At 40.2% G+C, this 27,960-nt stretch overlaps 1 protein-coding gene across 4 annotated transcripts in view; it reads right to left on the reverse strand.

The window, feature by feature from the left end:
* Positions 1-27,960, reverse strand: part of GBF1 (golgi brefeldin A resistant guanine nucleotide exchange factor 1) — a 109,868-nt gene that overhangs the window by 43,770 nt on the left and 38,138 nt on the right. For all 4 annotated transcript variants that reach the window (XM_040606266.1, XM_040606264.1, XM_040606265.1 and 1 more), the window contains exon 4: positions 1,360-1,491. In XM_040606266.1, the coding sequence (XP_040462200.1) occupies positions 1,360-1,491 (132 nt within the window). The remainder of the gene's footprint in view (positions 1-1,359; positions 1,492-27,960) is intronic.

Consider the following 27,960-nt stretch of genomic DNA (forward strand, 5'->3'; position numbering starts at 1 on the left):
CAAACTCTTAACCACATTTGTTCCCATTTTTGTCTCAAGTCAAATATTTGTAGTCAGTTGCCTCTGAAGACATTTGCCTGGAAATGCGATATCAGCCTGATGTTCTGATCCCACCCAGATCATAAAAGCCCAGACAAGTCCTCCACCTCTCATTCTATGTTTAAAGTAACATATTCTAAACTAGTGCTTAGTGCTCCAGAGGGAAATGTTTCACAGGCTTATTTATTAAGATTTCTTTATTGTTCTATGAAGTGACATCAATATTGCACCATTTTAGTTATTTTTTTTTCACTTAATTATATCCAATACTGCCCACTAATTGATGTCTTTATACTCTAATTTTTCAACAAACTCCTAAAATCCATTTTCCTGCAAGTCTCCATTTTTGCTCATTTTAATTTTGGGTCTTTCCCACAAAAGTGGTCAGCATCTACATCAAGCCCTTTCTTTCTCCAACTTCCTTCATGCTAACTCTAAAGAACAAAATATTTAAAACAACAGTGCCACTTTCAACGTAAAGGGGAAAATGAAATGAGAAATCTGAACCTGGGGGAAAGCAGACAGGTAGAATAATGTTCTCCAAGTAAGACTACGTATAAACAAACTCAGACAAACAAGTTTTGTAATTCACACAAGTATGATCAGAAAGTACTAACAGAATTTACACAGAAAAAAATCAAGCACCATTAACAACAGGACGACCCACCGAAGGCAGACAGAAAGCCAGCTAATGAGTGGCTACGAGCCAGCTGAGCCATGGGAACTTAACACATGCACATTATTAGTCTTTCAAAAATAGAAAAGAGAACGCACACATCTGAAAGTCTGGGAAGTGGTAAAACTGTCTCTTCCATGACAACTATGAGAAGTGTACACTACTGGCACACCATTGGATAGGGTCTGGGGCTGGGCAAAATACATCCTCGCTCTACAGTGGAAATATTAGTCCCCAAAACTAAATAAATTCCACTGTGTTTATGTATATGACAACATTGTAACCCAAGCTGGTATTCTCCCCTCCCTGGCCCTTTTGCCCAAACTGCACTGAAAAGCAGTTGGGGACCACTGCAGTGGGCCATAAGCACACGCAGCAGTCAGGGTAGACTAGAAGCTTTGGCTCCATTTTTCTTTGGAAAATCCAGCCATTGCTGTAGATCCATGAAAGACCATCAGGCCTTTCTTTTAATATCTTATTATATTAAGAAACTGCAGATGCCAATTTCCCCAGCATTAATGACAATTTTCTTATTTCCCCAATCTCCTTGTTAAGACTGAAAGCATGTATCCTGCCAAAGGCACATCTCAAGGAGATGCATTTGGCTGGCATTTTGGTAAATCCCAGGAAGCCACATCACATACCTATTAGTGCATATGAGAGGAATTTATTCACAGAGGTGAGGGCCAATCCAGTTATGGGGCCTGTAGTGTCTTCAGAACGGATTACTTCCAAGAAAGGCCGAAGAAAGACGTTGGGTTCAATTTCAGATAGCTCTGTTAAAATAAAAATAAAGAGACATTAAATCAGACTTGATTCATTAGGATTCATTTACTCTTTAAGAATCTATAGCAAGCTTAATCTCAGAGGAAAGAGACCTGCCATAGCTTAATTTCAGAAAGCTGGTGGGAAGGTCAGCATTGCTTTTAAAATAAATATACATACATATATACACATAGACACACATACACACATGTATACATATGTATTTTTTAAAAGCAACTGTTTCTGAAGTTCACTTTCTTATGATCTTCAAAACAGCCTTCTGGAGCGTTCTAAAACAAATCCTATTGTAAGAACACTCTGTGAACACCACAGAGCCATTGCTGCCTAAATTCATGCTTTAATTAATTGGCAGATACAGTTGCATTTTCCTAGTACTCCTGGAATTGTGTGATCACATGAACTATATAAACCCTGCCCCACCTTCTGCCACTTCTGTAACATCCTAGTACACATATAGCCTCATGCTAAGTACATGCACAGTACAAATGTACCAGATTACTTGGATCTCTTGCAGCTCTTTGCCTGAATATAAACTGCATTTCTGCAACATTAGAAGTTTGCTTGGCAAGGACAGGAAAAACCCACAAAATAAACAAATTTTAAAACTCTCCAGTCTTGTTCTCAAAGTACCTGTACTAGCCTCTTAACCAAAGAAAAAAAGGCTACTCTTCACTGGCTGCTTTGGACAGCAAGTTTCCTCTCTAAAGCGGCAATACAAGAAGGCAGATGCAGTGAGCTGTAGAGCTGGAGAAAGAACAACTAACAATCTTTCTAAACTTTTCAAGATGATCAATGGAAGCTTTTGGAATGAAAAGGAAATATAGAAAAGAATAGCCAGACCTAGGGAAAGTGACAAAAAAAAATATAAAATCCCCCCAAACCCCAGAACAAAACAAAACACCAAAACACACCAAACACAAGGTATCAGGATAAGAGGAGGCCTGAGGACAAAGCACTAAAAAGCAAGTAAAGGCAACCAGAATAGTCAGTATGCAGGCAAAGAAGAATGTATTAAAATTAACGTGGATAAAGCTGAGACCAGAATTACTGAAGTACAAACACTTGGCTCAAATTGCTAAAACCTACATTTTATTCCTAGTAAAAGCTAACAAGTCTAACGGCTAACAGTGTCACAGGAACACTGGCATTTATATTCTTGATTATCCAATATTGCGGTTATCTGTCATATGAGCTTCTTTGAGGTGGGGGAGAAAAAAGCCTGTAATCCCTGAGTCCTTAGACAAGCTGCTGCTTTTCTATCTACTGATACAACTCAATTATTTTACTTTTAAAAAGACAACCCAAACCTTTCTGATTCTAAGACAAGCAGAATTCTGTTTTATCACAGTTTCTATTGAAAACCCTTAAGTATCAAAATAAAAAGCCTATCAGAAAGCATGTTAACAGAACTGTGAGAAATTATGGTGAGGAAACAAAGGAGAAAGAATAATGCGGGGGGAGGGTTGGTGGTGTTTTAAATAGTTAAGACCACTGAGAACAACATCAAAGTGCAATAGTTTTGCTGTTGACTAAAGCAAAACTGCAACTGAAAATTAACTTTGGGAATCATTATGCAGTCTCTTACATTTCAGTGATCAGTTCAAATCAGGCCAATGCCACTAACTTTGAGAGGTTAAAAGGAACGTGATGATTCAATCTTTTTGGCTTAGGAACAACTCCCCCAATTTGTCAGATAATATCCTGGTGTGACATTACAATTGTGTCACCTCTCAATAGCTCATGGAAATGCAGAGGATCATAAGACATGCTTTCATCAATGTTTATTTAAGTGTGCTTTATAAACACTTGTCTGGTTACAAGCACTTGGGCAACATTAAATATAGTAAGACTACAAGGGTTCAGCACACAAACTCTTCTTCCCCAAACCTGATCTCTTCTATAGGACAGTTAGCACTACCACAATCCTGTCAATTCCTCCAGCCTCCTTCAATCTAGTGAGCCCAGGATGGAAAAGCTGCACCTTGATTAGTAAGAAAAATGGGACTTCAGCAGATGTACCTAGCTGCACTGATGGAAAGAGATAATGGAAGACAGGCTTGCTAGCAGAGGATATGTAGGTGACAACACTTTCCATTAATCCATTTTCAGGACAACAAATAGACATTTTCTTTACAAGAGTGGGGACTGTTTCATATTTTAATTTTGATTAAATTTGTGAATCTTGATGTGGCTAAAGACTAGATTCCCTTGCAGCCTAACTAAAATTCCCAACTTCCATGAAGCTCACAAAATGGCTTGTCATAATTAGGATTTAACTTAGACACATACTGTTGATTACACAGCAATTCTGGCCAGCTTCCCTGATGTTCAGACTCTAGCTTTTATGGTAACACAGCATTTTACATTAAGCTCTCTGAAAGTGACTGTGTATGCTGTAAAACTGTTTCAGACTGGATAGCTGGTGCTGTGTTATCAAAAAAATTAAAAATAAAATTAAAAATATACTAAAGGAGAGAGTGTTTTTAGTGCAAGACTTACCCATTAAAGGACTACTGCCTGAAAGATCTGAATTTCAGTGAAACACCAATCACACTGCTAACTGCATCTGAGGAGTATTCATTCGATTACTGCAATGAGCTCTTCTTACCAGCAGCATTTGCAGGCATTAAGGACTTATAAGGGTCACCAGCTCCCTCTTCAAAGAAGAGCTCAATCGTGGTAGCAGTGCTTGCTTTAACAGGAAGATGGGAGCATGGAAAAACAGTAATAATGTAGCTATACTTGCTATATCCCATCTTGAAGCAGATTACTCTGGTTGGTAGGAGTTACCAGTTCAGCATCTGAAAGTGGCACTAAAGCTACTTGGAAGTTTTTAAACAAAGTAAAAATTTTGCAAACAAGTCAGTAAGTCAAAGAGCAATCCTTCTCTTTTAACTCAGTCCCGTTGAGCTCAGTGAAGTTAATTCAGAAGCTCGTTCCCCAAAAGGTTTTCATAGCCTTATATACTGAACATGGCAGTATCCAGAACCAACGTGCCAGCCATTTCAGATCAACAACTGCAAGGTGCACTTTGCGCTTTTACTACCAGAGCTCAAGTTTAATTTAGAGCACAGAACAGCAGGAACTGAATAACACTCTCTTCACAACACTTTGGCAAGGTAGGACCATAGTCTTCAAACAGAACTGTTGTGCCCAGCACCTTAAACTTCATGAAAGAGACACTAGATAAGGTCTTGCTCTTTCTTGGCACCTAACTGTAACCAGCAATGCTATGCTCTCCTGAAAGTATCTAAGAAACTCAGAAAGGGCAGCAAAATCTATTACAACTTTAAGAATTCCTTTGCCAAAACAAGGGCTATATAAAGTAAATATTGAGTGTTTGGAAGTATATAGTTGAACTTTTCTAAAAGCTTTCCAAAAAAAGCAGCTCTGATTTTTCACCATTCTGGTTCCTGCTCTGCAAGATTCAGGTTCAGGCATTACCAGCGAGGAAACCATAACCAGTGAAAGACTTGCAAATTGCTGATAGAGGTGTTTCTCCAAGTATATTTCCTAGCAAGAGACATTTCTTAGTGTTTGACCTAGAAAACAGGGGATGGTGTTCTGCTTTGGTTACTGCTTTCAAGTCTGGGGAAAAAACAAACCAAACCCCAAATCTCACCAGCCCTGCAAGCATGACCTCAGCATAAGGGTATTGCAAGAGGAAAAACTGAACAAGTGTCCACAAGGATATCAAAATTTCACTAGGGATTGCTAAAACCAGCCTTCCTTTTCAATCTACTCAAAGCTAGGGAGAAAATATATTAAAACATTGTTTAGTCCTACAAGAAGAGCCTGGGCTGCTTTGGAGGCCAGCTGGAGAGACCACTTCCCATTCTTTTCACATAGGTTCCTTCAACAAAATTTCAGGAAAGCAGAGACCAGCACCAGCCCTACACTCAAAACCGCTCGGCTAGCCCAAAACAGTGCATGAAGATAGAGAAGAAAACAAAGAATATCTTTAGTGTACCAGAAACCCAACTCTTCAGGCTGGCAGTTGCAATATGAGGATGGAATTCCTTTGAGAACACTGTGCTTTCCTTCACTCATCCTATGGATTATTTGCACTTAGACACACATGTCTATAAAGATATTTAAACAACTAATTCACATTTAAGCACCTAACTCCCATTTCAGCAATCCTGTCCAGCCATTCTGGCACTTCAGCAAATAAGCTGCACCAGACCTCTGGCGGCCCCCTTCTCCTGAGGTACAGGAGCAGGTCCCCTTCGGAAGAGGTTTCTTATTGTTAGCACACTGTTGGCACATTCCTGATCTAAAACGCTCACATAAGCTGCTTTCTCTGGCAGTTCAACTCTTCACTCCTGAATGACTCTTATCAGGATCGGCTATGCGTTCCGAATCAGAGTAAATGAACGAGAAAAAATTGTTTATGACAAGTTATTTCAACATCATTTGTCCCCAGGACAGGCAACTGCAACTCAAACCACATGACCTGGACTCCTCTTATGCAGCAGCTGTTGGCCTTTGACGCCCAGCCTTCAGAAAGGCTGTCTCAACTGTATCCCACGCACTTCTCCAATGCAGATGGGCTCAGACAAGAGCAATGCTTCAAGCATGTGCTGTTACGTTCCATGCTTATGTACTGAACTGTACAATGAAAAAGCATTCTCTTTTCTTCTTAAGGTGAGAAGAAGATAAAGGTAACACTGTAACAGAGCAGAAATCCAGCTCTTCAGCATTCCTGCTTAGGAGATAAATGAGTTTATGCCACAGAAAACTGAGGTACCAGCAAGTACTTCCTGTCTCATCCTCAAAAACACTTCCTGAAAAAACTGCCTTTCTGGCCTATGTGACTTCATGTGCTTTATTCTCAGTTCACCTACCAAACACCAAAACATTTTGTCTTTTCATGCAAGGGGAAGAAGTTCTTTCAGTCTCTCTCAGCAAGTTAGAGAGAAGAAAAGTTACAAGGAAAAAGGGCAAAACTATTTGCCCTTTAAAACTATCTATAAGTAAGTATTGAGTAGCCATACTCTTCAGTTCTTCAAAAACATTTCTGAAGTCTTAACTGCTGGCTTACTCTCAGCCAGATCAAAATGCATGTTCACAGGGAAGAGAGGAATTCCTTTGACTTAGTCCTGTGATTATCTGTTGGTTAGAGATTAACAAACCTAGCCAACAGAACTACAGTAACTTGTTCCTCAAAAAATATGCAGACCTTGAATTTGCTTTACATAGAGTCAATTAGGTAATGCCACAGAGAAGCACATGCATATTGGTTCTAGGTCCCTTGGCAAAACTACAACTTCAGCAGCTCTACAGTTGATGTGCAGAGGAGGCACATATTTCACCACTCTGAAAACAAATTCTCCAGACTGAGCAGAACACATGCCACCCTGCACCTGCAATGAAAGACATGCCCTGACTTCTTCTAGCTAGGAAGTTTAGTCCAGCATTTAACTCCAGTTCACTAACGGCCAGTTAATGTAGACTAACAAGTGTAAAAAAGCTAAACCACATGATCTGCATTCATTTGTTCCTGAACACGTTTCCCTCCGCACAGTCCTGGTACAGTCAAGGTTTCAAGTGAAAAGAACCCTCTGCCATTTCTCCCCCCACAGGGTTTTTGTTGTTCTGGTCTTGTTTTTCTCCAAGGTCTAGACCAGCCCTTGCAACATAAAGCACATTTCCAGAGATCTTCTTATCTGAAATGAGAAGAGATTACTACTTACATAGTCTGACTTAGCAGCTAATGTGATCAGAGAAATCTCTAGTCCAACTTCCTGCAAATAATGATGGCAATGTCCACTAACTTGATAAGTAAGAGGTCATCAAAAAGAGCAGCCACCTGATATTACCTATAGGTACCCCAAAATATAATTGTCTTATCCCAATCTAAACTATTTAATAGATGAAGAGAACTGGATTCTGACAGCTAGGGAGAAGCTGAGGAGCCAGGAGCCTACACTCTAGTTTCCAGAACACATAAATACTGCAAGTTATTTTCAAAAGACTGCTGGGACTGCACAACACAGCATACAAGCTCACTATGGGGATGTGTGGAAGCAAGCTCTGTGTATCTCTGAAATCTATACTGCACTATAGTAAGTGTTAATGAAAGGTTTACATATGATATAAATAAACACAGATCCAAAATTAAGGATATTCAAGCCAACGAAGGAGAAGTAAGAATTAACTGCAAGCCTTTTTGGTATGCCTGTGAAATATACTCTTCAAAGCTAATTCCCTGTGAATTAAAGTGGTCATTCAGGGGCCCAGGCCCACCATATCAAGAGCAAAACAGTGCCATTCACAGCCACACATGAATGCAAGGCTAGAATTACAAATGCAGTTTGACAGGGGGAACCCAGAGCTGTCAAGCCTGTTCTGTTTGCCTAATTTCATTACAATGGCACAAATGCTTTCATTTGTCACACTTCAGCTTCATGTGTTTATCTCCCTTTCATTAAACATGACTTTAACAAATCATTGTTCCATACTGCCAAGTTCTCAAGCGCCCCTCAGAATTGAGATTTTTATTTTGGGGAAGGATGACAGAATGCATACTGAGCATTTGACTCTTGATATCCTCTGGGCAAGGCGGCATAAACTCAACTGAAATACCAACTCCTGCATCTACTGGTGAAGCAAGAGCACTGACAGTCCCACCAGTGTTAGCCATTAGTTACCAGGGATTTCATCTGATGTCATGCTTCAAATTAAGCTGTGCTGACTGCCTGTTAGAAATCTCCGGGCGTTTTTTCATAAGCAGGTACTTGCTGGAGTATCTTCAGCCAAAATTACTCTGAAAACTCCAGCTGTGTTTCCACTGTTATTGCAAGCGCTTTTCACCCAGTTGTAGTATTCTGTTTCAGAGGGAGTGATATTGGGAGAAGTGGGAGATACTCACTCCATTCACAAGGAAAAAGATACCATCAACAGGAAGCATCGAGCTACGCAAGTGCAAGCTTTCATGGTTTCTATGCAGATGGACTTAAAAGCACAGACACAACTGCTCACCACTTGAATTTTTAATACCAGTCATACAGATGGCAGAGCGAAGAAAAAAACTTAAGTTGTTGGGACAGCACCTTCAAAATTTAAAGTTGTTTAATTCTGCTCTTATTTCTTAGCACCGAGGAGACAGTAGAGATTGGAATAATAGCACCTTGACAAACGTTTTTCTGAGCTATAGTTGACAGATATTAGTCAGAGATTATATTCAAAAGTCTCTGCTTCAAACCAAGAATAGCTCTTAAAGTGAACTGAGAGTTCATTTGGCATAGTAAGGCTGAAGGTTGTCAGGTGAAGACCTTGGTACAAATCCTAGAGTATTTCCTCCTGCCCTGTGACCTGAATACCTCTAAAAGGACACAACTGCTCTGATCAAAGGCAACAAATCAATTAACTCTACACAGTAAAAGCCTACTGTTTCCAAATTGTTATCCCATGAGTGTGTTTATGGCCAGTGTGAACAGTAATACCCATCTACCTTTAAGTGTAATTTCAATGCTAATCCATCCTTGTTTTCTAGAAGCCCTTCCGCCTATGTCATACTAGAGGATGAGCGCTAGAGCAACACCTGATTATGCTAGCACATTCCACAAAAAGATTAGATCAAGACCCATTGTTTGTAAAGCCACATATGCAAATTCAGAATTACTTAAATTTTGATCTGTTATAGAGGGGGTGACTGCTCTCAGGGAAAGGAGATGGGGGAATATTGCTGACCTGAGCCTCTGATAGGTTCTGGAATATACAACTACTTTTGTGGCTTTTTTAGACAGACGCAAGTTCAAAATTGTTAGTGACAATCGTAATGGCACTTAATCCTACTCCAAAAAACTGAACTCCTCAATAGCTCTACAAAAACTGAAATCCTGCCCCTTTGTGAAGAAGTGTTTTTTCCCCATGGGTGGAAGTTACTTAACACAAAGGTCTGAACAACTTCCATGGAAGAGAAATCAACCTTCCCATACACCTACAAGGAAAAAGTCCTTCGGTAAGTTAAATTGCGATGAGTTTCACAGGTAACCGGAAGTCTAACACTGATCTTTAAATAAAGAAATAAATTGCATAACAACAGGGTAAGTGAAATGCAGGCAAGATTCACCCTTTGCCTCTGTTTAGAACCAGCTGAAATTGTTTTGAAAGTTTTCTTACAGAAAATCACCATGCACATGACAATAGCCAGTTCTTGGGATGAACCTGTACCAGCTCTGAACTTCGGAACCCATGGGCACTCCTCTGATCCAATGACATTCAACTCTAAATGAAATTACTAAACCAAACTAAACCAAAGCAAAAACCAGTCATCCCATGACAAATTCATCTGCCCTTGACCAAACGTTGATAGTTATTGATCTTGCTGCTGTTGTGAATTAGAGCCAGGTTTCCCAAGGTTCCGTCCTAATACGAGAAAGAGAGCATGGCCACTCTAACAAGGCCAACTAGGCTAAATGAAACCTACAGGGAACTGCGTTGCACACCGCCAAGTCCAGAGGATGGACTGATCCGTCCATCTTACTGACAGCACCAGTTTGATGTATGCCAAGTTTAAGCACTTTTTTCCTCTCTAAAAGAAATTGGCACATGTTGAAGGAAGAGCAATTAGGTTGTGATACTCTACAGAACTCTATTCAGTCACTGGACTTGCTTCACTATGATATTTTACACGTCTTGCACGGTACCAGGCCCAAACTAAGTAGGCAATTTAAAAGCCCAGGAGAAATTAAAACTTCTTCCCCGGTATTTTAAAGCACAGTAATTCTCCACAGCTTTGTGTGTCTACCATGCTATGAATAGCTCTCTCATTGCAAATTCACCATATTGTGAAAAGGAAAGCCTCACTACTTCTAAAAGGCTAGAGAAAAAGATTACAGTTTTATCATCAATTAGCTGTCTGGATGTTACCCCGTTCTGTTTACCTCTTCCTCAAGGGAAGTCCGTAAGTGCCAAGGGGAAAAATTAACAAGAAAATTGAAGAACAACAAATCCCAAACAAGCCAAGACATTTCTTGTGTTGCCAGAGAGTCTAAAAAGCAACAGAGAGAGAGAAAATCTAAAGAACAAAATGAAGAAAACCCTGATGGCCCAAGAGGAAAGAGAATCTTTTAATGACAAATATCTCTCAAAGGTTTAACATACCTTACTGTTATGATTTACACAAATTTTTCTATCCAAACTAAACTAATCTAGGAGACACTGTGCTTCACCATGTTGTTACAAGAAAGTAAAATTCCCAAGTGCTAATGGCAAAACACAACTGCCCAGAGCTCCAACACACCAAGTTACCACAGATGCAAAATGGGAGCCCTGGGCATGGTAGGGTGCGAAACACTGTGGGAATACTAGTTTCAGACCTACAGGAGTGAAAAAAGAACAGAAGCAAAAGGGAGAAGAGACTGGTCTGGTGGCAGTAACTTCACCTGTTCCCTTAAGACACTACAACAGTAGAAATATCAAGCAACTTTTTTTTTTTTTTCCTCACAGCAACAGTTGAAGCTGTCTGTAATCCATGCACACACACAAGGAGAAATTCAGACTGTCTCCATTAAAAGGCAGCTCAATTCCTAGAATGATGAAAACAAGTGAATATTATGTTCTTGAGAATGGACTGGGGAAATAAATTAATTTCTTCATACTTCTATGTGCTGGAGCAATCTACTGATACAAGGTGCTGATGGCACAGGGAAGGGAAGCAGAAGCCTGAGATTTAACACTCATTTACAGTTTTTGCAACTGAAGAGGTCTGCGATTGCTTCAACTTCAGCAATCACCATCTGAAGACAGGCATCATGGAAACAGTATTACATCAGTCTCCAACTTCATGATTATTTTTTTTCCCATGTCCTGGAATCATGCATCAGCTGTAAAACAATAAAATGTCTGTGAAGAGTCAAAATGACCTAAAAATCTCTGCGAAGAAATGAAGGGATTCCACACATTCATAAAAAGCTAGCTGCCCTTATTGCAGCCTGGAGAGAGAAATAATCAGTTGCTTTCTGTACCAGTTGGAAGCCTAAGCATTATACTTCACCACATCTGAATGTAAGGACAGTAATTCAGCCTCCACTAACAAACCCCATTAATTTCTATGGTCAAAGCACCATCTCAAAGGGAAGAGCAAAGTTCATTAACAGGTGCGAGGTTGAAAACTATGTTTTGATTTCTATTCTACCCGCTCCTCCAGACTCAAGAGGATCTATATACATAGTTAAAGAGAAAAATATATATTTTTCTGCAAAATATACCAGAAAAAATGTACAGGTAGTTCAGAATGATTCCTCTCCCAAGCAGCAAGATTTGAGGTTCAATCTGAACTAGCTCTTCCCCCAGTAAGAGTTGGTCTTTGTGGGCAAGGCCCATAATTGGCATTCTTATACCAAAGCTAGATTGTTTTGGTCAAGAAAACTTGCCATGAAGACTTTTTTCTTGCAGCCTGTAAGGTTAAGTATTATTGATTCTGTTCCACTTGCACTGTCTGAAGAAACTTATGTGACAGGAATTAAAGAACTTCAGGATTTTCGGATTTCCCATTGTGCTCTACACAGTTCTATAAACTTATCCAGGATTTTGATGTGATTTCCGTCAGGAGGTCTAAACAATGCTACAAATCCTACTTACGCTACCCTTTCAGAATGCACACAAGTACAGGTAGCCTATGAATGCAACTATTTATTTCCAGAAGGCAACATGATACTCTGAAGCACCGTGCTGAGTCAAAGCTCCCTCTGCAACACCTTTGGCCAACACTCTTCTGCTCACATCCTTAATGCTCCCAATTTAGACAAAGTTTTTCACGGCAGAAAGAGTCCATGTGTATACTGACAGCTCATATCTCTCCCGGGAAGACTACAAACACCAAATAAAGATTCAGGTACAGTATGGCTTGACATTAGCCACCCCATAGTCCTGCTCCCTATTGCATCAGCTTCTCTGAAGCAGTCATTTAACGGAAGACAGGTAACCGGCATTCTGAACAGCAGGCTTGTATCAGAAGTATGAGTAACTCCTTGGCATAGAGGCCACTAGCACTGCATCTCAGAAAAAGAATACTGGTTAAAGTCTCTAAGAAAGTGCCAAACAGATCTATTTTAATCTATTGCTAATGGTTTTGATCTAGTATGTGCTTATGACACAATAAACCACCAGAGTGCTTTAGGAGCTCAACTGAGTGATCCTGTCCTACCATTATAAAGGCCATCACTGCATGCTGTCCAGCAAGAGCGATCTAAAAGCGACAGCACAGCACAAAACTCCAACTCATGCAGATGAGCAGGGCTGTTTATTCAAGCCAGCCCCCAGTTCACACATGTATGTAGCCTTCTTCAATCCCTCTCTCCTTCCCTTAGGGCACAACGCAGCCCGACTCTCCAACTGAAATACACAACACACACTGAACAGGTCAGTGGACACAACTCTGCTTTAACCTCTCGGCCCCAGCATTTCTGCTACCATGACCTCTGACATAGAACCATTATATTTCAACAGCATTTGTTCCCAAGACCTGTTAAAAAGGCAAAGACAGAATTTCCTTTTGATTTTCAAGCCTAGACCTACCGAATTTGCTCTGACAGGATATAAGCAGATATGCAAATAAACTGAGCACTGGATAGTAGCAAGGTCCTTGATCACAGATAGGTAAAACAGCCTACTTTCCAGCCTCTGCCACTCATCTGCCCTTCATGCTCCTGGGCAAGTCACTTCATCTCTGCGTCAATTCCTCATATGAAAAGGGGACACATTTGGCCTTTTAAGTGCTGTGCCATTAGATTACCTGGAAATAATCTAAAAAAAAAACCCAGCTCACAGTAACACCAATCCAATAAAGGCTTCCTGCCCTATCATCCCAGGTTTTCCCAAAACCAAAAGTTAACTAAGACTCTTGGTGAATGAAGCTATTTCTCAAGTTCATATTTAAGTTATGGAAGTATGACAAGCACTGTACAACCCAAGTTAAGATCAAAATAATCTTTATAATCTATTACACAGAAACCCACTGGTCCAATCTGTGAACTATTGAGGAAATTAACAGGGACATAATGGAGTCACATCTAGAAACAACTTGGCCTGACCGCTCACTTTTGGGGTGGCAGTGTTAAGGAGCTTTATGGAAAAAAACAAAACGCAATTTAACTTTCAGAGGAGCTAATGAATAAGGGGAAGAAAATGTACATCATTTAACCACATAACAGTGGTTAAACAGCTAGTCAATTCTCACGGCCTTGTCAGAATGAAACCACTTGACACAGAACAGCATTTTGTTCAGCTTTGAGGCCAGTGCTTAAAACCAGAAAGTGACTCTAGGTAACAGAAGGACTTTGAGGGCCCTTCCAAAAACTTGGGATGAAATCCCAAAGCTCTGAGAGAGCAAGGCGAGCACCTGTTTTCCTGAACAGTTGATTTTTTTATGCTGCATGCTTTACACAGAAGCTGCATTATTCTGGAGAAGCTGCATTCCAGCCAAAAGTGCACAGTTAATGTTTTTTGCAGCCTCCAGTGATGGATGACCATTTTATAATGAAATACTTTATGCTCAATCAACTTACAAATAACGGATGTTTTATCACACTGAATTAAAAAGAATGTTTTTAACTAAAAAAAAAAAAAAAAAAAAGGCAACAGACAAGAGGATCAGTGATGAGCAGAAGCAGAAGTTATTCCTGTTAAGGGTGGTTAAAAAAAATAGCTAACTGATGTTTCACTTTAACTCTTTCATTGCTCTCCAATAATAAGTGGAAATTACACACAAGCTAGCATTTCATCTGAAAACACCTACATATAAGTCTTGGTCCAGACTATTGAGACATGAGAATATAAGGCTTCTACAAAAAAGTTTTGGTTCATAACATCTCAATTAGGTTTCCAAAAAGTTAAGGCTAATAACTAAGCACTGTCTGAAGATAAACCTTTCAAAATACTTTAATCTCTCATGCCCATTCAGCACTACAAAAAGAATTCCTTAGACACCCCTTAATCAGCTGTGGGCTTTTCTCCTCCTAGCACTGCATCTACCTGTCAATGCTGAGTGATAAACCGGAGAAGTAAATGCCCTGCACTCAGCCTACTGCAATTTCTAGATCAAGGTTTGGAACCAAACACCTAAATTCAACTGAGAGTCTTATTCAAGACTCAGTGCCTGCTGTTGTACCACAACTGTTACTACTGTTACACACTATGGGTCAAGAAACCCCAGGTCTTACAAGGCTGCATCTGAATCAACGCTATCCCTTGAAAAAGCACATAGCAGAAGTGCTCATTGTGTCTTTTCTCCAAAATAGCACATGAAAAAAATCTCTACTCTGGTCCAAACATGCCAGAATGTCTCTTCATTCTCATATTACCTTATGCTTTTAGGAAAAGAGTCTCTTCTAATAGGAATAAAGCAATGGAAGAATGCAGAAGAGTATGAGATGCAGTGGACACAAGCTGCAACAAGGGAAATGCCAAGTAGATATTGTGAAAGACATTTTCTAAAGAAGGGTGGTCAAACACTGTAACAGTTTGCTCAGAGAAGCTGTTGGTGCTCCATCCCTGGAGATATTTGAAACTCAGCTGGCTCTAACCCTAAACACAATCTCACTTCCAAGCTGGTCCTGCTTTCAGCAGGGAATTGGAGCAGATGACCTCCAGAGGTCTCTTCCTACTAAAACTATTCCAATTCTGACTTGTGCTTACCAGGCACAAAATACCCCTCTAACATTGTACATTATGAATGTAGCCACTCTAACATTCACCGAGTGAAGAGCTTCCCTTCCCAGATCATCTACTGGTCAGTAGCAGCAATAATAAATACAAAGCAGGAGCTCATTCCAGAACTATCCCTAGAAAACATTCACAATTTTCTGAATCAGTCTTCTAACAGAAGCTGCACACTCAGGCTGTAACTGAACTGGAAAAAAAAGCCACCAAAAACCACCACCAAAAACCAAACCCACAGTTTACCAAATCTGGGGACTTCCAGAAAACTAGCAGAAACAGAGTATGTTCCTCCTGTCTTCTCTTAGAAAGACATGGCATCTGCTGCAGATAAGCACCTTGGTCCTGAGTCACAACTTCAGACTTAAAACAATTCCCCCAGTGGCACCGCAACCACCTGAAGCTCCACTAAGTTCAGAGTTAATTTATGGAGCCTTCACAGTACTGTTTGAAGCACTGCAAATATTAATCAGTCCAAGATTTCAGTCACAAAATCAATTCTCCTCCTTTCCCCATTCCTCAGCTGAAGGCTGGCACTCAATGAATCAGACCAAAGGGAGAATAGAGTTTCCAGCACCTGCTTCAGCTTTTAAGTTTCCAATTGAAACTGCTGTTGTGATCTGGCAGCAGACAGTCTGAAGATGTCATTTTCCTGCTCTGTGAAGGACTGAATCACAGCACAAAAAGAATCCAAATAGAGAAATGAGTGAAAAGAGCAGCAGTGGGCAAAGGAAGCCACAACATAATTTAATATGGCCAAAGAGAAAGAGCAGCTGAAGACAATGTGCTACAAGTACCATGTCCCCTCTACAGCAGAGTATCTTATTCACCCTCTGCTTCACAATGATTACTGTGGGCAGTGCTGAGTATGCATTATTTTCCACGTGTGACAACTTTTTTTCAAAAAATGGTGTAAAATATGATTCAACACTGTTGCATGATTTGGAATCACTTTATTACAAGACATTATAAGCTAGGGTTGTTTAACACAGTAACTTTAGGATTTTAAATCTAGAAACATAAAATACATTCCCTTGAGAGGAAGTCAGCAGGTTTATTTTGTACCAGCACACTGATGGGAAGCTTCCTGCTTTTACATCAGGACACACTGACAACTCAAAAATATAATTCTAGACATGCTCTTCTCATGCAGAGAAATAAAGTCAAACACATTTATTCCACACTATAATATGTCTCTTAACAAATGATTTCAAAACAAACAAGAATATACCTACAAGTAGATTTCTTCCACAAACAGGAAAGAAACCCTCACTCCCAGCACAACAGCATGCTTAAAAAAAAAAGGGGGGGGGGACGGGACGGGACGCGGGGCGGGGCAAGCCTTTACCCCTGGTCAATACAGCATCTGTACCATCTCCCTTAAAAATCTAATTTAAGCCTAGAAGACAGAATGGAAAAACTCCTAAGATGAATGCAGCTTTGCTGGGGTGACAACCTTGCAAAAGTATGGCAGTTACCACAGCCTTAGGTAAGCTGCACCTACAGACTACTTGGCAGCAACTTAAGTTTGGTTTAGATTTGTTACTAGCATAGGACAAAAAAAGAGGTGTGAAGGGACTGTATAACAAGTTTGCAGAAATAAAAGTGTCTTAATTGTTTTGAAGAAACTAACTAAATAATAATAATCTCCTATGTACATCCCATCAACACCCAACCTTATTTAATCTTACTCTTCCCCAATATGACCACTGAGATCTAAGTCTTCTTCCAGCTTCCCTGGTCTCAGAAACTGCTCACTGAAATTTCCCAAAATGCTGAAGAGGCAAAAAGAAAAGCGGCGAAAGGGTTAACCCACAGATGGGAGAAAGTTTCCCTGGAAAATTGGAACACATGCTGTGGCTGTGACTAAATTTCACAGTGGTTCTGTTGAATACAAACATTCACAACTGTGCACATTTGAGAGAGTCAAGAGAAAAAGAAATGCTCCTTACATATTAGCTTCACCTGCTAGGTTCCTTCAACTGGACAATGACGTGCTCTAGGGAATAGCAGAATCCTTCAGATTCACTTCACTTTTCAAGCGGACAGAGATGAGGTGCCAGAGCAGGGAGGGGTGGGGGTAAGGCTACTTCCTTCCCTTCCCTGCTCCCACATTTTTTGGAAAATAATGGAAAGCCAAGCCAATGGTCTGGCAGAGTTGATTCCACTGCTTAAGACTAAACATGTCAGCACAGAAGTCACCTGAGCTGACACTGAAGATGTCTGTGCTGAGTACATAAAAAGAGGGATTGTACAGAGTGAACGAGGAAGAGCAATGTGAGAGCACACACACATGGATTTTAAAGATCAACTGATTATGTTTTAAACAAATAGGCAGCACTTAGCTAGTCAGAAGTAACTACACAGTGGAGATTAAGAATTACCAAGTTCAACCAGCACAGAACCACAGAAAGGTTTGGACCAGAAGAAGCAGGTCTTCGGAGGTCACCTACTTCAACCTCCTGCTCATCCAAAGTCCATGCTCTGGAGTTCTATCAGGTTGCTCAAGGCCTTGTTCAGTCAAACTTCAAAATTCTCCGTGGATGGAGATTCCACCAGTATTTCACCCTCCCTAGAAAGTATTTCCCCCTATGCCCAGATGGTATTTCTCCTGTTAAAAATTCATCACTGGATCTCTTGGCCCCTCCGAGAAGTGGCTCTGCCCTTTCTATAATCCTCCTTTAGTTAGTGGAAGACTGCAATCAGGTCCTCTTCAGCCTTTTCCACACTAAATAAACCTACACATTTTTACAAGACTACTGCTATGGGCCTGTGCAATGAACAATGTGTTTGAAAGCAGTGCATGCACTGCAAAAGGAACAAGCAGAGCAGCCTGCGATCCTCTGGAGTCAGCAGTGGAAAGAACACAGTATTTCACAATGTGGAAGGTTCTCACAGAAGTTTTAACTGGTTATGCACACTACAGTTAGAAAACCACTTCTTAAGCTTCAGAAATGACGGGCTACAATTTATTCTGCTTGTTCATAAAGAAGGATGGGGGGAGTGGCATACTGTTTTCATCCACATTGGTAGGAAGACAAGGAAATGGAGAACCATTTTACTGGAGAGCCACATCAGTGTTTTATGGAATACCTCCATGTCTGGAGAAAGTTTAGCAGACTGCATGGACAAATTGAACAATATTTAAACCTGTAATAGGGGATTTTATTTTAACTGAAGACTGTTCTGTTAGAGAATGGCAGGGAAGAGTTCAAAAAAAGGAAAAAGAAAAAAACAAAAGATGTATCTTCACTGAAAGAAGAGATCTCAAGAGGGGTTATCAATGCCAAAAGACAGGGACAGAGAGGCTAGCATTTATACTTATCTTCCCTACATAATCAGTAAATAACAGTAGATCAAATACAGAACAACACTTTCTTCTCAAAGCATTTTTCACTAAACTACACAGGGAGAAGCAGAAAGCTAGCAGACAAAATATCTACAAGTAGAAATAGACATATGATTCCTGTCATCTCCAGGATGCCCAGCACTGTGCCAGGTAAGGACAGAAAACTTCTGCTCTGCCGTTTTCATAAGGGCATTATTATGTGTCCCTATTTAAAAAGAAGGCACGTGGAAAAGACTTTCATTAACTAGATCAGTCTTATCTGTTTTATTGCCTCTGCTTCCCAAATGCTCACAAACTTCTGTTCAAGTACATACGGATCGTTTTCTAGTCATGCCTCCTTGACAGTAAGTGCAGGGTGAGCAGATGAGAGTAAATCACTGCGTCAGTTTTCACTATCCATTTCACTACATAAACTGACTTAAAAGGTTACAAAAGACCCTCAAAGCAAGGTATTAATCACTTGCTCTCACCATGGCTACATAACAGACTTCTCAGCTGACCTAAAGTACCTACTTCCACACTCCAAATTCTCTTCATTAATGGACACACCAACTTCAAAAAAAAAACCAAAACCCAAAAGACCAACAAACTTCCACCAAAAAAAAACCAAAAAAGAAACAAAAAATCCCAGCCCAAACCAATGTCCTTCTTTCCCTAGTGTCCTCTTCCAACAAAACTAACCAAGACTCCCAGTAAAACAGACATGATTCATCCCTGAGTCATATCACATGAAAGTAAAAGTACTTTGTGGGTTTATTTTCTTTAGCTGAATTGCAATCAGGTGTTCATTTATATTCTTTTACATATACTGACAGTGACTTGTACTTCTTGTCCCAACTATCTACCACACTGCTTACACAAGCAATGTATACTTGCACCTAATCTTTGAATTTCAAAGATTAAAGAACTGCAGTTAGCTACAGACCCTAATGAGATATCCCTCTCTGCCCCAGAGACAAGGGCCACCTAGAATCTAGTTTTGTTCTGTACTGGATGCTGTTAGATGTTAGCTAACAAACTGAGAAAAAGATTTCTTAAAATAAAAGAAATAATTAAATAATTGTTTCCACACACCATGAAAAACCACCCCCTTAAAAAGACCACTAAGTGCAAATCACAAAACTATTACAAGCAGGACACAGTGGAAAACATTCAGGTTCAGGGGTGTGGGTGGGTAACTTCCAATAATTCTAAGTATGTTGTTGTGCAGTCCCCATCCTGGAGTTATTAAAAAGCTGCCTGGACATAGACCTGAGCAACCAGCTCTGGGTGGCCCTGTTTAAGCAGGAGAGACTGAACCAGATAACTTCCAGAGGTCCCTTTCAAGCTCAGTCATTCTGTGATTCTTACAATTCTACCTAGGCAGCCATGCTACTGAAAATGTTTCATAAAGGCTCAGCTCCAAAGAGAACCCTGCGATTACCAGGGGCTTAGTTTTCTGCTGAGGATTTCTATCCTTTAGATTTACAAAGGGCCACTTGAAAAAAATGAAACTTTAACAATGCAAAGCTCAAACTATTTTAAATAACTCCAAAATTAATTAGCAAATGTCTCATGACTTAACAGGTTTTACTAATGGCTGCCAATGCATCAAAAACCAGGAGGAGTGGAGAGCTCATTTATACGAGGAACCCTAAAAAGAACAGCTAATATACAAAGGGGAGGGAGCAAATTACCTAATAGCGTATCAGACTCTGCAATACGCATGAATGATTGGTGTGGGTGCCTAGCAAGACAGACTTCAGAGGAGATCAGAAACCGACCTATAATTCAAGACATCAATATTTATTATTAACTATGCCACCTGGGAAAGCTCCTATAGTGAGTTTAACTTTGGAAGCATTTCCTTTTAATTTCTGGAGTTTCAGACACTAAAGGTAACTTTTAGAAAGGAGACGATGGAAGCTAATTTTGAAATTAGCTTTTATACCACCTTAACATTTTCCTCCTTCAATAATATTATCTTGTGGGATGCATTTTTTATTTCTCCTTGAAAGTGTAAGCAGCTGCTTTGCTTATAAAGAAGCCAAGTTCCTCAGACTAGTAAAACAAAACAAAAAACTGTATTTTTAGACTTTGCTCAATTCTAAATCCTTTTATTCAAAATGCTATACCTCATTTATTAACTGAATTAACAGACATTTATTTACTTTAGAAAGTCATTGGTGGGCAGCATTTCATAAACATCAGACCCTTACACTTGTTACTATATGAATGATGCATGATGACATTCTAAGATAATTCAGCTGAGAGTTATATCTGCCTTAACTGTACTAATAGGTGATCATCAGTCACTAAGCCATGCTGTTACTCATTGCATAGTCAATGCTGCATTTCACAAAAACAAAAAAAAACCCACAACCAAAAAAAGCACCCAATACTTCTGCTTCACTGTATCCTAACTAGCTCCTGCAACCAACTGAACAAACATCAGCATATACAAACGTGCACTAATCGGACAGCAAGCAATTAGGACAAAACAAAGCACTTTTCACAGACTAACAGAAATCACAACTGCAGCCTATTTAAATTATTTTTTTCCAAGATAAACAACTACCTCAGAAATAATCTGACTACTGTATGAACAGACACCAGGTAAGCTAACAAAATAATCTCCTTGCCTCCTCATTAGTAGGCTTTTTAAAAGCAACAATTAAGTATCTTGCTTTGCTCTACATTAAAATTTTAATTTCCTGGAATATGGCCTAGCAATTTCTTAGCTTTCTAGTACGTTTTCAAGTATCCAGAAGACATGAGACTTTAGAGGATACATGGGTCTTCCTATACATACTAGAATTTCATTGCCTTCCAAACAAATCTTTTGCACTGTCCTGTTAGCCACTGAAGAGCTATAGCAGTGCTAGGGAGGGGGCTTGGCATGTGGCTGGGGAGAAAGTACATCAAAGTCGGAGAGGAAAACTCAGGAATGTCAGGGGCATCTATCACTATTACTGAGTAAAATCCAAAATCCAGATAAAATAAACCAACATAAATTGATTTGATATATCATTAACAGGACAGCAATTGTTTTGACAATCTTGTAATTTTGTATCAAGCAATCTTATTCCAGAACCAATGACAATATACAACAAAAAGAACCTAAATGTATAAGACCAAAACATACATTTCAGCAAGCCTCATACTTGGCATACTTTGAATTTCCTCAGCTACAACCAGATTTATTCTATCAGAAATTGTATATGGTCTCCGAAGAACTAGTGCATGACCTTGCATCTCTTATGAGAAGTCACAGCTGTATTCCCACATTGACTGATAAAGACAACTGAACAGGCAAGCGGAGTCCCATCCCCTCTTTAAAACAGGCCAGACATTTTAACTCATCTCACTGAAAAATTATTTGCTGCCATCATAATTAAGAATTTCTAGCTTTCTATTACAGGGTTCAAATCAAAACAGATCACGTTTAAAGTGCCAGATAACTTCGCACCCTGATCCCAAGTGACAAAAGGCAAGAAAAATACCATGAGGTCTCATACGTCCCCTCTTAAAAGTGAATGTCCTAGCAACACAGATTTAGTGTGGTCAGAACTGGGTTAAGTCTCAAAGAAGATTCAGTACAAAACCAGAAGTCTTTTGAAGTTTCAAAGAAATGTCAAGTACAAAAATTAAAAAAAAGGTTAGAAGACACAGGAGTTGAGGAAGCAGAATAGCTGGTTAGAAAAAGTATGGTTAACAAAGCTCAGGAGCAGCAAGAAGGAAAAAAAAACCCACCTTGTTGGAAAAACTTAAGGTTAACATGGCCAATGTATCAGACTGATATTTCAAGCAAGAGAGAGGCTCAGAGTTAGCAAGTGATCAATAATATCTGTCCCACTGCACAGAAAGTCTAGTCTTTTTTAGTCACTAGTGTGATACTAGACATCTTCCCAACCTCTGCCTAGGTAAGCCCTTCAACTTGAAATGCAACTTTCTGTTCTTATTAATATTAAAGAAGTCAGTAGGACAAGCTGCAAGTCCTCCTTCCACAGAGATAATCCCTCTTCAGAGTTCAAGTACACTTTAGATAAGGACTCAATTTCTTTTTCCGAAAATTTAAGTGAAAAATAAAATCTACTAATAAAGCACTTCTGAATGTGTGTCAGGTACAGCTCAGCAATCTGTCCCTCACACCCAACTCTGCCTCTCCAGCCCACAGCTCCAGTTTAACAAATCTGCCCCTTTGCACCACATTCTGGTAAGAATTAACCTGGCCACAACGCAGGTTATTTCCCACCCTGTTCAACACTACCGGTACAGCTGTGTTGGGTCTATATTTTCATCTTTTCTCTGTGAGTGAGCTACTGAAATCATCTCAAAAAGAAGCAGTCTCAATAAAAGCTTCACATTTTGTGTTTTTAACTAAAAAGACTTGAAGTGCAAAAAGCAAATGATAGGCATAAAAAACTTAATCTTTGCATATAGGTCTTAATATTTCCTTGCCAACTTTTGCATGGCCTCTTCAGCTCACACTAAGATTTCTTCTAGGATAATCAAGGAAACTTGTACTGCTCGCTGCAGCATCTTGCAGCCTGCAAGCTTTAACAGGCACTGATCAGATTGTGAGAATTTAGGAAATGATCTAAGTTTAACCTTCTGCCTCCAGCATCTAGACACTGATCAACTTTACCTTTGATCCCTCTTCCCTCACTGCTCAAAATGGGCATGTCACCAGGGCTGGGGTCAGGAAGCCATCTCTTCAGAGCTATATACACAGACGCTCCTTGCCCAGAACACTGTTTTCTGCTCAGCTCCTTTAAACAACCCTTTCTTAATCAGACCCAGTAAATAACCCATAAAACCCATCAAAAACAATTCCTCAGAGACCTCTGTCACACACATAAGGAAAAAAGACAGCTATTTTCCCAAACTGTTTTAATAGGAGCCTCTGTTATTTTGAAATAGCAGGTTAATGCTCATTAGTTCAGTACTAATTAACTGTCTTCCTATTCTATACCTTGAATGTTTGCAGACGGGATGTTAATTGGCATCCTGCACTGGGAGGATCAGAGCAGACAACGAAGAGGACCTGCTGTCTCCTCACAGTACAGCAAGGAAGCTGCCCAATTCCTGCCATTGAGGGCAGTGTATAAATGTATCTGTGCTTCCCCCAATCTTTTAATTCAATTTTTTAAGCCTCATTTAGGTTGCTTGGCACATGCTGTGTCCAGCTAGAAAAATCATTACTACTAATCCAAAAAAGGTAAACTCCATTGAACCGTATGATAAGTATCCCTTGCACTCCTGCTTCTTCCTAGCCTGTCCTGCAATTGTGTCCCAATCTGCCAGCATTAACACAGATACACAGCGGTATTTATTTGATGCCTATTCCACCAAGCTGTATTCACACTAAATCCTCCATGTGTATTTAATAAATCACACTAGTTAGGTGGGCAGGATTAGTTCCAAGTCACCTAATGACTATATCATGAGCTGCAGTATTAAAGGGATTAATATTAATCTTAGCCATTTCAATTCACTGCGAGAGGCCAGTCCCTGCTCCAACAGGAGCCGCAGCAGGCAGCGCAAGAAATTCTAAACAAGAGCATGAAGATTAATGAGGGTTTCCTCATTCTGCCTGTGAGTCTTCTCTACCAGGATACAGGGCAGCGAATCCCCAGCAAAGACAGGCTCATAAATAAACACACACCACCACAAATACTTTGAGCAGCTGAGCCCAGCATAGAGTTGTTTTCACTCACTATCTGCTTCTCCTGTAACCCACACCTCCAAGCACACTCAGGAATTTGAAAGGCTTGCACAGCAGCCAATTTGTTTTCTTTCACATAAAAGCACACACCTCGTTACTCATAATAGATTACTCATTTAAAATGAGTTTGTGGAACTAACAGCTAAAATGAGCTGTGTTCAGAGAGGACAAGAGCAGCAGGGGAATCTGAAAGGGTAACTCATTGCTCTGATGTTCAAGAGGATGTCAGACAGACTCCAACAGATTTGACCTGCTTTATTCTTGGCAAGAATCATCATTACAAACAGAAGGCGTTCTTAAAAACTGAGAAAAAGCCCTTTTTACAGCATTCATGTTAAACTAAAACATAAAATGGACTGATACAAATAAACAAACTGATTTTCTGACAGTGTGCTGCATTTCATCATAGCACCAATAAAGATCCCAAAGTGAGGGTCCTGGCCTCACCTTCACTGACATGCAAAATTATCAACCACAATCATTAGTACAAAAATTCCAGAAGTCAGTCTTGGTCTACTGCAAATTTATATGCAGCTGAGTGCTGAAAAAGGAGTAGCCATCACAGAAGCTACAAGTGTCAAACAGCTGCATCTTGGAGACTAGCCGGGAAAAACATTAGATGGAAAAAGGGGGAGGTGAGTCAGGAATATTCCCTGCCTTCACCAAAAAACTCTCTCTAGACCCTAAAAAGAGTCAGAGATCAGGTTAAACTGGAGTACAGGCCTGCCACAAGCTATTAACAGCTCAGCAAGTGGCTCACAACCAATGGACCAGGAAAAGACCACTGCATTACATATGACAGAAAGGAAGTCTTGAACGTGCGTTACACTAACATGCAAGTGATGTGAGGGAATGAAAGTGGAACCACATGACATGCAGCTGAGCAGATGGGAAGGGATCCATCAAGTGCCATGTCCAGCCCTTCCAGAGGCAGAATGGAGCAGAGATGGAGTTGACATTTTCTGTATCTGTAAACAATCTGCTGTTCTTTCACATGAGAAATAGCTGGCAGCAAGGAAGTGCACAGCTCACACATACACCTGTTTGTCTTGTTCAGCTCTGGGAGTTTTTTTCGGTTTTAAGGAAAGGACAAAGGAAAATCCAAGATTCAACAAGATGCAATGTGCACGGGTTTTATGCTCCATTAACCCTCAGAGATCAAAGAACCCAAGCCCAGTGCACCTTTTTCAAGGTGAAGGTATGCTACTGGCCATGCAGCTAAAACTCTTTCAGATGCTCAAGGAAGGATTTTCTGTAGTTGGCCATACTATTTTGGAATGGATGGAACATTTTACATTCCAAACTCACATTCAAATATAGGCAGAATGTAGAATATATTTTTCAGGACAAGTAATCAGATGATCTTAGACTACAAGAAGCTAGAGCACTTGACATGTCTTCCTCTATGTATGCCCTTAATACTGAATGTGCAGACTCTTAAGGCAGAGTACCAGCCAAAAGAAACAAAACAGTAAACCTTACACTCTTGTGACCAAGTGGGAGTCATTAATCATTAGTTGTCTTTTCACATTTGCTCTAGTCCAATCTGAAATACATACCAAAAAACTGCAGTAGGTTACTTAAAAATTCTATTTCTAGGTTCTCTTAAAGAAGGCAGTCTCCATCAAAACTACTTTTAGAAGATGGGTTTCAGTGAAAGAGAACCATTCTGCCTGCAGTTTGCTTTCTGAGCTGTGAAAGCTGTAACTCTGGTAACTTAGCTCACACAACATTGTGAGCAAGGAATTAGTTTTCTTCTACCTAGTAAGTTTCATTTCTAGAAGTGTTTGGTCTTTATAAATTTAAAATAACAAAACATTATTACCCATTAAACACCTTCTACATTGTTTGCTTTCTCAGGTTTTAGGGTTTGGTGGGGGGAGCTTTTTCAAATGCAGAAAGCAAGACATTGAAAATAGAGCCCTCTACACTTGAACTCGCACACCACTGCCAAGAACACAATCTGCAACTTTCACCTTATTTTACAAAACCAATAAATGCAAGCTCTGCTTACAGCTTCAGAAGGGGGGGGGGGGGGGGGGGGGGGTGTGTTAGATGGCAGGGTATTTTTAGCACTTTGGCAGGGACAAAGACAGTCCCAGTACCAGACATTCTTGTAGTGCTAACAGGCTGCAAAACCCTCATACGAAAGATGCTATTCAGACCTGTGGACACTGTATAAATATAGGCGTATGTGAGAACTATTTCTGTGCACGATAGCAAATTTTTCCTCCCCATGAAGTCCTCTATAGATGAAGCCATTCTGCCTGCTGCTGTGTCCACAGTCCATTCTGCACACAAGGTCAGGCCCATCCAGTGGAGCTGCATCAGTCTCCTGGAATGCTGAAGTCCACATATTTGCCATTCAACATGAAAACTGCTTTTCAAGTTCAATCAGCTATAAATGTTGCTTTGTTTTAATTTTCCACTGAACTTCCTGGAACCCATTATCAGACTGTCAGGGATGTATATTTAGCAATGGCAACACGGCCTCTTTGCCGCTGCCCCACTGCTCATGTCACCTCCAATAAACAGAAAAACAATCCCCCAGCAAATGACATTTTTTTTGCAGGCTATTTACTGCCAGCATAAGGTAGCGGGTAAAACTGGAAGTACACAGAGGGGCCTACATCCATTTTAAAAAAAATAAATTAATAAAAAACAAGTGATCCCTAAGGACAAGGACAAAAGTGAACACTAATTTACCACTTCCACAGTAAGTCTCATCTACTGCCTTGAACTAATATCCACAAAGCTTTTAGTTTAAGTGAAAAATATTTGCAAAGAAAAGCTGACTCAGTGAAAATACTTGCCTCGTACACCTGCAATTGTCTAAATTTCAGAGTATTTTTAAATGATCATGCATGCAATCACTGCATTTGTGTAAATTATTATTCTTATACAGTACTGCTTGAGTGCTAGAGCTTTAAAAGAAATAAATCATAGAATCACGGAATGGTTTGGGTTGGAAGGGACCTCAAAGATCACCTAGTTCCAACCCCCCTGCCACAGGCAGGGACATCTTCCACTAGACCAGGTTGCTCAAAGCCCCATCCAGCCTGGCCTTTGAACACTTCCAGGGATGGGGCATCCACAGCTTTGCTGGGCAGCCTGTTCCAGTGCCTCACCACCCTCACAATAAAGAATTTCTTCCTAATATCTAATGTAAATCTGCCCTCTTTCAGTTTAAAGCCATTGCCCCTTGTCCTATCACTACCTGCCCTTGTAAAAGTCTCTCTCCAGCTTTCTTGTACGTCCCCTTTAGGTACTGGATGACTACTAGAAGGTCTCCCCAGAGCCTTCTCTTTTCCCGGCTGCACAACCCCAACTCTCTCAGCCTGTCTTCATAGGAGAGATGCTCTAGCCCTCTGTTCATCTCCATGCCCTCCTCTGGACTTGCTCCAACAGGCCTGCAGTTCCCAGGTCTTTCTTTTTTTTCCTTTTTTTTTTTAAAAAGGAGGGTTATTGTTTCCCCTTTTCCAATCGGTGGGAACCTCACCAGACTGCCACAATCATCAGATATGATCAATAGTGGCTTAGCAATTCCATCTGCCAGCTCCCTCAGGACCCACAGATGCATCTCATCAGGTCCCACGGACTTGTGCACCTTCAGGTTCCTTAGGTGGTCTTGAATCTAATCTTCTCCTACGGTGGGCGGTTCTTCATTGTCCCTGCAACTTGGGTGGTGTGACTGGAGCCCTTGCCAGTGAAAACGGAGGCAAAAAAAGTTGTTGAGTA

Source organism: Falco naumanni, chromosome 9, assembly GCF_017639655.2.
Source record: "Falco naumanni isolate bFalNau1 chromosome 9, bFalNau1.pat, whole genome shotgun sequence".
Classification (NCBI taxonomy): Eukaryota; Metazoa; Chordata; class Aves; order Falconiformes; family Falconidae; genus Falco; species Falco naumanni.